This window comes from Aricia agestis, chromosome 6, assembly GCF_905147365.1.
Source record: "Aricia agestis chromosome 6, ilAriAges1.1, whole genome shotgun sequence".
Taxonomy (NCBI): Eukaryota; Metazoa; Arthropoda; class Insecta; order Lepidoptera; family Lycaenidae; genus Aricia; species Aricia agestis.
Genome location: NC_056411.1, coordinates 13,284,742 through 13,294,978, shown reverse-complemented (window position 1 = coordinate 13,294,978; position 10,237 = coordinate 13,284,742). Strand labels below are relative to the sequence as shown.

General features: G+C 31.7%; 2 protein-coding genes and 1 long non-coding RNA gene across 5 annotated transcripts in view; 1 reads left to right on the top strand and 2 right to left on the bottom strand.

Moving 5' to 3' along the window:
• The window catches only part of LOC121727681 (apoptosis-inducing factor 3-like), a 30,097-nt gene that overhangs the window by 11,895 nt on the left and 7,965 nt on the right, over window positions 1-10,237 (bottom strand). For 2 of the 3 annotated variants that reach the window (XM_042115647.1, XM_042115650.1), the window contains 2 exons: window positions 3,404-3,492; window positions 2,930-3,264 (listed from right to left, as the gene is read on the bottom strand). In XM_042115647.1, coding sequence (XP_041971581.1) covers window positions 2,930-3,264; window positions 3,404-3,492 — 424 coding nt within the window. Of the gene's footprint in view, window positions 1-2,929; window positions 3,265-3,403; window positions 3,495-10,237 lie in introns of all 3 variants that reach the window. The other variant, XM_042115649.1, reaches the window with a different exon arrangement.
• LOC121727683 lies at window positions 6,383-8,806 on the bottom strand. The gene is made up of 3 exons (XR_006035708.1): window positions 8,691-8,806; window positions 7,786-7,883; window positions 6,383-6,744 (listed from the first exon to the last, which is right to left on the bottom strand). It is a non-coding gene; the product is annotated as an uncharacterized LOC121727683 (long non-coding RNA).
• LOC121727682 lies at window positions 8,525-10,077 on the top strand. The gene is made up of 2 exons (XM_042115651.1): window positions 8,525-9,446; window positions 9,614-10,077. The coding sequence occupies exons 1-2, from the start codon at window positions 8,541-8,543 to the stop codon at window positions 9,629-9,631; spliced, it is 924 nt and encodes a 307-aa protein (XP_041971585.1). The 5' UTR covers window positions 8,525-8,540; the 3' UTR covers window positions 9,632-10,077.

Genomic DNA, 10,237 nt, shown 5'->3' with positions numbered 1-10,237 from the left:
CCTCGCGGAGCTGCTCGCTATATTATGTGTGCCCGACTATTAATGAAAAATCTTCATTTTTATATTTTATTTTAATACCGCATAAAATGGATAATATTATACTACTTAAATTCTGGTTTGACTTCAGACGACGAAGTACTTCTACAATATTTCGCATTCAATAGTTTATTTTCGGCTTTAATTGTAAACAGTATTATAATATATACAATACGGTTTAGAATAAAAATTATCTTTAGACGTAGAAAATATTATAATAATATGTTTAAAGTCGATTGGTAATCGATTTAAAATAATTAAAAAATGGCAACACTTTTCGTATTACTTTCAGCCATTTGCAGTTAGAATATAAAAAATCAATTATGAATATTGATTCTTGATCATTTTTATTCCGGAGAGTTTAAACTGTATTAATAATTACAAATTCAATCTAAAATAAAAACAGGAATTTTCAATGTATTAACTTAATGGCACAATTTCAATTGAAGAGATACCATCCATGCCCATACTCCTTTACGCATTTTCACCCCCTTACAAGTAGTTTTGGCGTGAAAGCGAGACAGACAGACAGAGATACTTTCGCATTTATAATATTAGTATAGATTAGTTTCCAGTTAAACAGGCGGTAGCGTAATTTGATTTTATCACAAAAAAGTGATAAAAATTTGACGCTTTGTACCAGTATGGCATTTGGATTTTTGGAAATTATACGATACAATGTGACCATTATTATATTTGCCATACTTGTAGTAGAGGGAAAAAGTGGCGCCATACTTGAATTACAAATAAAATCTTAGGATTTTGAAAAAATATTGTTCACATTCGCCACCTCCCACAGGTATGGCATTATCAGACTTCTATTTATGATCATACAGGGAACTGTTAAAAAAGTTTCAGAGTGGTACAAATCGTTTGGCGAAAAAATAATCGGCCTCCTAATAAACTCCTGAAGAACCGCCATACTGGTACAAATGACCAAGAATTTTGTGTCACCATCTCCCGGTCTAAAATTGGCGCAACAAATAATTATACCGCAGAAATACAACGAATTTTTTAGGTACGATAAAATACTATCAGAGAGGTTGTGGTTAAAGGAAACCATCATTGATATTTGATACTGTGCAGTCACTAGTCATGAAAATTTTACAAGAAAAAGCACCTTGTGACATCGTGATAAACAATAATAATTGTAAAAAGTCCATAGTCATTCAATAGCCAGTTAAATTCACACATTCATCCCAACATTAAGTAATGTTTATCCTACTAATATTCTGAAGGCGAAAGTTTGTTTGGATGTATAGATGTATGGATGTATGGACGTTTGTTACTCTTTCACGTAAAAACTACTGAACTTTTAATGAAACTTTACAATAATATAGCTTATACATCAGAATAACACAAAGGCTACAATTTTAACCGACTTTCAAAATGGGGGAGGTGCTATGTTCGTTTTCTTATGTTCAACGATTACTCCGCCGTTTGTTAACCAATTTTAAAAAAATTTCTTTTGGTATATAGGGTATCATCCCAATTTGGTATTATATTCACAAAAGTGGTGATCTGATGAAGGATACATAAGTAATCGAGGGAACTCTTCAAAATTTATAGGGAAACATGTGGTGACTTAGAAGTATTCTAAGCATATGCTACCAACAAGTAAGATTTTGCACCGAGGTATACCTGGTATACCGTGGTTCGGAAGGAGCTGAGAGAACTCCTGATTCTTTGTAGATACAAGTTTGGGAGTTTCGGCGTTGTTTTAAGAACGGAAAGCATATGCTACTATGCAAATTACATTCATCATCAACATCATCATCATCATCATCATCATCATCACTACCATATTATACCATGTTATTGGTACTTTTCATAGTCTTTTAGATCGAGAGTCGAGTTTGTCAAGCGATAATTTAAAAAAATCTATACCTACCTAATATTATAAACCTGAAGAGTATGTTTGCTTGAACGAGTTAATCTCAGGAACTACAGGTCCGATTTAAAAACTTATTTCAGTGTTAGATAGCTCATTTATCGAGTAAGACTATAGGCTAAGACTAATACTACCGAAGAAACTCAGGAAAATGTGGGAAAAACAGGGGAAATATTAGAAATTACGAACAATTTTTATGGCAATATTTGGCACAGATATAGAGTAGACCAAGTGAAGGACATAAGAGCTATTTTTTATGGGAAAATGTACGGTTTCCATAAAATTCCTAATTTACGTGGGCGAAACCGCGCGGGGCATCTAGTTTACTTATATAAGTAATAAGAGAGCCCACATAATGTCCTTTCATGTGGCACAGTATACAACATACACCATGCAGTAGATTAACTTAATTGGGTCCTGAAAATCAAAATGATTCAAAACAGGGATAAGTTTTAGGTAAGACATGAATCATGATACTGCATTGATTTGCCAAAGTAGCAAGTTACCTGAACTCATGTTAATGTTACATGCTTGTGGCTGATAGATATTCTAAGATAAAAGTAGTCTACTGTATATTATATTGTATATAAATTGTGGCATGACTATGTAGGTTTTAATTTTTTTTACAGATCCATCCTTAGATTGTAAAGGACCCAATAATATGGTATCTCATGAACTGTGGTAGAAAAGAAAAAAAATACAGGTCATTTTTCATCCAGAAGGTGTGAAATTGATCACCAAATTGTTTTTAAAATTTTAAACCAAGTCACAAAGAAGAAAGAGATCACTTTATTAATTTTAATTAGTGTATGGTCAAACATTTTGGCTAAGTAAAATTATAATTTACCTTTATAAAGTTTAGACAATACAAGGAACAAAAACTTCAGTTACTCCTAAACTAAATAAATAAATAACTCTACAATGACATTATTTATTTTCACCCTTTTTAGGTAATAAAAAGGGTGAAAATAATATTTATTATGTATGAAAAAAATTGATTACCTTAACTTCTCCCTTTGATGATACAGTCACTTTGTAGCATGGCAATGAATCAAAGCCAGGGAAATCTTCTATATCACCAGTCTTCAAATTGAAACATGCTCCGTGCCACTGACATCTAATCCTGCCGTCACTGAGAGCACCCGAGACCAGTGGGGCCCCGTAATGTGTACATTTAGTTCCTAGTGCATGGAATTCTCCTTTTTGTTTCACAACTAACACTTTACCCTCTTCACCAATATCAAACACTTTCATTTCATTATCTTTTAGATCATTGGTTTTACATACCACTGATTCAACATAATTGTCAGTTGATTCAGTGCTTTTAATTGTGCCACCTTAAAATACATAAATAATTATTACTACTTTTCATATGACAAAAAGCAACCTAGTATTTTACCAACATTTTTAAACACAGTAAGAGTGTTAAATTATTTACTGAATACCAAATATACAATAATTACTGTTAATACTTACATCTTTCATTTCCAGGACTATTCCTGTCATTATTTGTTGAATATGACCTTGAATGTGAGCTACCCATCCTGACTTGAAAAAACTCAACCCTGAAATAAGAAGAAATAGGAAGGAGGCTTAAATAATTGGAAAGAAAATAGTGATATTGGAAGTAAATACTAAAGCCGCAGTTATTTGCAGTTTATGTAATGTATCCATATTTAAGTCCATAAGTAATGCAAAAATACTTAAAATAAAAAAATAGAGTTTTTCTTGTGGAAAATTCACTAAAAGGCTTTTAACAAGACAAGTCTGAGCTAACCTTTCAAATATTATTAATATACTTAAGTACGTACTTACCCTTCTAATTACAAACAAAAACACAAGTCGCTACTTGAAAGCAGGGTTGCCAGATCAAAGACCGATCAAATCGCCACTGCGCGATAAAAAGATAGCCCAAAGTAGCCCAATAAAAAAGAAACACGGTAATTAAACGTAATGTCATTAAAACGTATGAATAATATTATATGCTACTGTTCTATTACATTAGAGTTATGTATTTACATGTAATTTTATCAATATTTTGAGACTTGCTTCGTTTAATTCAAGAAGCTTATATAATATTAATATAACATAAGATTCTTGGTTTAATTGGATACTTGTAAATTTGCATTAGTGGTAACGAGTTGTTTTTATTTTTTGGGGTTTTTTTCCCAACTATAAAAGTGACATTTAGCAATGAAAATCTATAATTCATAGTATTTATTTTAAAATTATGTATTTACAAATAAAAAATGTTTTATGCATATTAATCGTCATCTGCTGCAAAAAGTTGGATGGTGTCGAGCAAATTACGATCCAACATATCTACTCAGTATATATATGTACTAGCTGTTGCCCGCGACTTCGTCCGCGTGGACTTCAGTTTATAGCGCGCGATGTCAACAAAATTGGTGTCAAAAGCTTTAATAAAAAAAACCCTGGTACCCCTTAAATCAAAACAGCTGTGCAGTGTGCACATAATATTTCATTTTTTTTAATTAAACTTTATAATATATTATGCCAAATTTTAAAGCTTATTTAGCCCTCCAATTACACAACTTTACCCATAAACTATTTATCATTGATAGGTTTAAGGTTACGTCACTGTATATATAATATAATATAAAGTACTGACTTATTAAATAATGTAAAAAAGAAATAACAATCGAAAAAAATCGAAACTCAAATTCACGATGATACCACCTCTTATAGAAAGATGTTGGGCAAGCGTTAGCGCGATGTAAGAGACGTAAGGCGCCATCTAGTATGAATTTTTGGAACTAACTTAATTTGAACAAATTTTCGTATTTTCACCCTCTTACAACCCTTTTTTCCAGTAAAAAAGTAGCCTATGTCCTTTCTCAGGCTTTAGACTATCTGTATACAAAATTTCATTACAATCGGTTCGGTAGTTTTGGCGTGAAAGCGAGACAGACAGACAGACAGACAGAGATACTTTCGCATTTATAATATTAGTATAGATTATCTATGATATCTACTGCCTCTCTCTCACAGAACACTAACACTCCTACCGGAGCTCTCTCTGCTCCTGAACAGAATGATATTCAACAGCCACCCACGCGGCGAACCACAGATTATTAGTGAAAGTGGCCGCGCATAGACAACGCATCGCTGCGTTCGTTGATATTATGGCCGCGTTCACGAAAATACAATAGTAGGCAGTAGCCCAATAGGCGATAAGTAAAAAACCGTGTCGCCCAACAGGCGATAAGTCGCCATTCCAAATTTTTTGTAGCCGCGGAGGACCGCAAAATAGCCCAATTGGCTACTTGTCGCCCAATCTGGCAACCCTGCTTGAAAGAGAAAGGATTTTCTTGCTCTTTTTGGCGGGAAGAGGAAGGCGCCTTTTTTGAATAACAATTTGCAAAAAATTATATTTATAGTTTTTATACATTAAAAGTAAGTTAAAAGTAGATAATATGCAGGACGAGAGCGACGGAGATGATCCTAACTATAAATCTTCGTCATCGAAGAAAAGGAAAATAATTGAAAACTCAGGCGATAAGTACAAACCCTTTCTTAAACCTTCATATTCAAGAAAATATCCTGACAATAATTACAACGGAGATTTTATTGTATTTGTCGAACATTGTAATAAGGATACAAAAATAGGAAACATGAACCCCCTTAGCCTTTCGAAAATTTTCAAAAACGCAAAAGGAGTTTATGAAAGAGCTAGAATAAGCGCCCGCAAAATAAAAATAACTTTCAAACAAGCGGCATTAGCTAATGATTTCCTCAATGCATCATTTATCCAAGAAAACAATCTAAGAGCTTATATCCCAGCAGCCTCTGTGGAAAGGGTTGGGGTAGTTAGGTACATTCCTAAGGAAATTAGTAATAGGGATTTGTTTGAAAAAATAAGTAGCGATATTGACATAATTGGTATACGTAGATTTATGAAAAAAGAAAATAATACATTTGTTCCGTTAAATACTATTACTGTTACTTTTTCTGGCACTGTATTACCACAATGCATTTTCTTAGATGGATGGAGATATAAGGTTCATAATTATATACCTCCAGTTTTACAATGTTTTAAATGCTTACTTTTCAATCACTCTGCAAAATATTGTTTTAATGAACAAGCATGTTCTAAATGTGCAGAGAATCATTCTTATAAAGAATGCACATCAGAAGTTTTAAAATGTAAAAACTGTGGAGGTAATCACCTAGCTATTTCTAAGGAGTGCCCAATTAAGGCTTCTAAAATTAAGAAAAACATATCTTTGAGAGTTAATAATTCTACTTATGCAGACATAACAAATAATTTAACATCTTTCCCACCTCTTACAAAAGCTAATCCTCAAAATGTTAAAATTGTTCCAGAAAAGATATCAGCCCAGGACATTATTAATAATCAAAAAATTTTAGAAGCCATAATAAGCACTATTGTAAGTATAGGAAATTCTAATGAGATTAAGACTACAACACACATTAAAGAAACATTCATTAAAAACTTTAATAAGTAATGGATAGTATTAATATTGTACAGCATAACATCCAGAGTTTAAATAATAAAAAACCTTTACTTCAATCACTCTTAATAGATAAAGAAATAGATATAGCTTTATTAAATGAAACATGGCTTAAAACTTCAAGTCCTCGGGTTCATTTCCCTGGGTATAATTTCATTTATAAAAATGCTACAAATGAACACGGAGGAGTGGCAATAATTATTAGGAATTCTATAAAGTATGTGCAGCATCCGACTCCAAATTATCAAGATATACAGACTATTGCCATAACCATAGAAACAGGTATAGGTTCCATTACAATCCTTTGCATTTACAGTCCACCTAGAAACAAAATTAATAAAACAAAATTAAAAAGAATAATTAATAATCTTCCTAAACCTATTATCATATCGGGTGATTGTAACGCCCATCACATAGCTTTTGGTTGTACAATAAATAATACAAGAGGACGAGACTTGTATGAAGTTATAGATGAATATAATTTATGTATTTTAAATACAGGTTGTGCTACTACAGTAGGCAGACCAAACAATAACACTTCTGCAATTGATGTTACACTAGTGAGTCCAGAGTTGGCTCCCTATTGTGAATGGCATGTCGGTGACGATCCGTTGGGAAGTTATCACTTTCCAACTTTTACAAAACTTAATACTTCTCCTATGCAATATGACATAAATAAAAATGTAAATAAGTATTTATTCAAAAAAGCTAACTGGGATAAGTTCTTTAATATGTCAAAAGATCTATTTCAAGATTTTGAATATAATTTACAAAATCCTTTAGAAAGTTATAATCATTTCTGTGATCTACTAAACACTTTAAGAGATGAATGTGTTCCAAAAATTATAATAACTAATTCATCTAAAAAATTTAAAAAAAAGGTACCTGCTCCGTGGTGGAATGATATTTGTGATAGGGCTGTAAAGGATTGTAGAGAAGCTTTGGAAAAATATAGAAGTAATTTAAGTATGGAAAATTATATAAATTATAAGAGATTAGATGCACTCAAAAAAAGGATTATAAAAGAGGAAAAGAGAAAAAGTTGGCAAAATTTATGCTCTACATTTAATAGATACACCCCAGTCACGAATATTTGGAATTTTATCAAAAAATATAAGCGTGTAGGTTCTAGCATACATAGTAAATGTGATAGTTTTGTACCAGCATTTTTAGACAAATTTACAAATGATGAAGAATGTGAAAGTTCATTAGAAGATATATTTAAAAGTAATAATGATAGTGAATATTTCAACTTCTTTATGAAAGATTTTAGCTGGGATGAATTTTATAGTTCCTTAATGTCAAGAAGAGATTCTACTCCTGGACTGGATAATTTTCCATATTTAATGATTAAAAACTTACACAAAAATGCACAAGCAGTTCTTCTTAATATCTACAATCACCTATGGTCCAAACAAGTTATTCCCGACGAGTGGAAAACTCAGTGTGTTTTGCCCATTCTGAAAAAAGATAAGCCAATCCATGATCATAATTCTTACCGTCCAATATCACTCACTTCATGCATTGGAAAAGTTTTTGAAAATATGATAAAAGTTAGGTTAGACTATTTTACAGAAACTAATTCAATATTACCAGATTTTCAGTTAGGTTTCCGTAAAGGAAAAAGTACAGTTGATGGCTTTGTTTCATTTATAAATGATATTAAGAATTCTATAATGGCTCATTCAAATGCAATTTGTGTATTTTTAGATGTGCAAGGTGCATATGATAATGTTAATTTGTCTGTACTTATTAAGGTTTTAAGTGAATTGGGGATTCCTGGTAGGTTTTTAAATTGGATATATAGATTCTTAAATCACCGTCTTGTCTATGTGAAATTTAATGATATACTACATGGTCCAAAATTTGCACATAAAGGCTTAATGCAAGGAGCGATATTGTCTCCAATCCTGTATAATTTATATACATCACAAATTTGTAAATATGTAAAAGTATTAGGTGTTAATGTTCTACAATATGCTGATGATATAGTTATCTATTGTATTAATCGTCTACTACGCTCGGCCAATTGTAATATTAATTTAGCTCTTAAGCAACTGTTAAATTATTATAATAACAAACTAAAACTAAATATTAATTCTTCAAAAAGCTCAGTTATGACTTTTGGTAAAAGTCAATGTAATGTTCAAGTTAAATGTAATAATGAAATCATCTCACTAGTAAATGAACATAAATTTCTAGGTATAGTTTTAGATAACAAACTTAAATTTAATGTACATATAGATTATATATGTAATAAAGCTTACAAGCGACTCAATATATTGAGATGTTTAGCAGGAGTTTTTTGGGGTGCTGATCCAAAAATTCTCTCAATGTTGTATAAAAGTTTAGTTAGGAGCCACTTTGACTATAGTTGCTTAGCATATATTAATGCTAGCGCTAGTCTTCTAAAAAAGTTAGATATCATTCAAAATCAAGCACTGCGCATTATAACTGGTGCGATGAAATCCACCCCTATAAACTCAATGGAAGTTGAAACTTATATTCCTCCTTTATTCTTGAGACGACTCATGTTAGCTAAGAAATACTTTGTTAAGATGATTGCAATTAAGTCCTCACTTCCTGTAAGAAAACTTAAAGTATCTGAGGAAATAACTAGTTTATTAGATTCTTCTGTAATAACATCACAAATTATTTCTACAAGGATTTTGCCACAGATGCCGACTTTGTTACAGTTGGTTTTAAATATGACAAATGACATTTATTCTAGTGATCTATGGCCAATTTATGACAACTTTGAAGGTTCTCTAGAGAAAAAATATTTGGTAACAACTGGAGACATCTATGGTAAGACCGACTTTCTCAGTTTTATAGAAAAGAAAACAGACTTTTACAAAATCTATACAGATGGGTCGAAAACTATAGATGAGGTTAAATCGGCTTATTATGATGAATTTCTGGATGTTACCAAATGTTTTATAATCAGTAATATGTGTTCTATCTACACAGCCGAATGTTATGCTGTTTATATGGCATTACAATATATAAAAACTTTGTCATATGTAAATAATTTTCTTATAATATCAGATAGTAAAAGTGTGTTAGTAGCTCTAGATAATAGTAATTTAAGTTTCAAAAGTAATTATTTAATTTTTAAGATCAAAAACATTCTACATGAATTAGTCAGCAATAACATTAATATTGAATTTCTATGGGTTCCCTCCCACAGAGGAATTGCTGGAAATGAGAGGGCGGATACAGCCTCTAGAGGACCACCAGATGAGGATCATAAGGACATCATAAAAGTGCCATTTACAGACCTCTTTTTGACTGTCAAAGATGAAATGTTTGAGCTATGGAAAAGAATCTGGAATATAGTAAAGGATAATAAGGGTAAATGGTACAGTGACACAAAGAAAGATTTTTCAATCCCATGGTATTACACTGTACAGTTTGAATCAAGAAAATTCACATCAGTAATAACAAGGATGAGATTTGGACATTGCTTGGTCCCCTCCCACCTCCATAAATTAAGAATTTTAGATGATGCAAAATGCCCCAAATGCTTAGAAAATGATGCTGACCTCAAACATATAATCTTTGATTGCAAAGCACTAGGTCTGGACAGAATTTTACTCTGCTCTGAAATAGATAAAATTTGTAAAGATGAAGATATAAGTGTACCCCGCCGCCCAGAAGATTTACTGTCTAATTACAATTTCTTCAAATGTTTATACCGTTATATATGCTCAACGATGGAAAAAGTTTAAAAATAATTGTAAATAGGTACCGTAGTGTTTTGTTTTTTTTTTTTTGTAAATAGTGCTTAGTGTGAACATTGGTGAGAGCCTGT

Coding starts and splice junctions, on each gene's coding strand:
- LOC121727682 (XM_042115651.1), top strand. CDS start 8,541: ATGACTTTTGGTAAAAGTCAATGTAATGTTCAAGTTAAATGTAATAAT.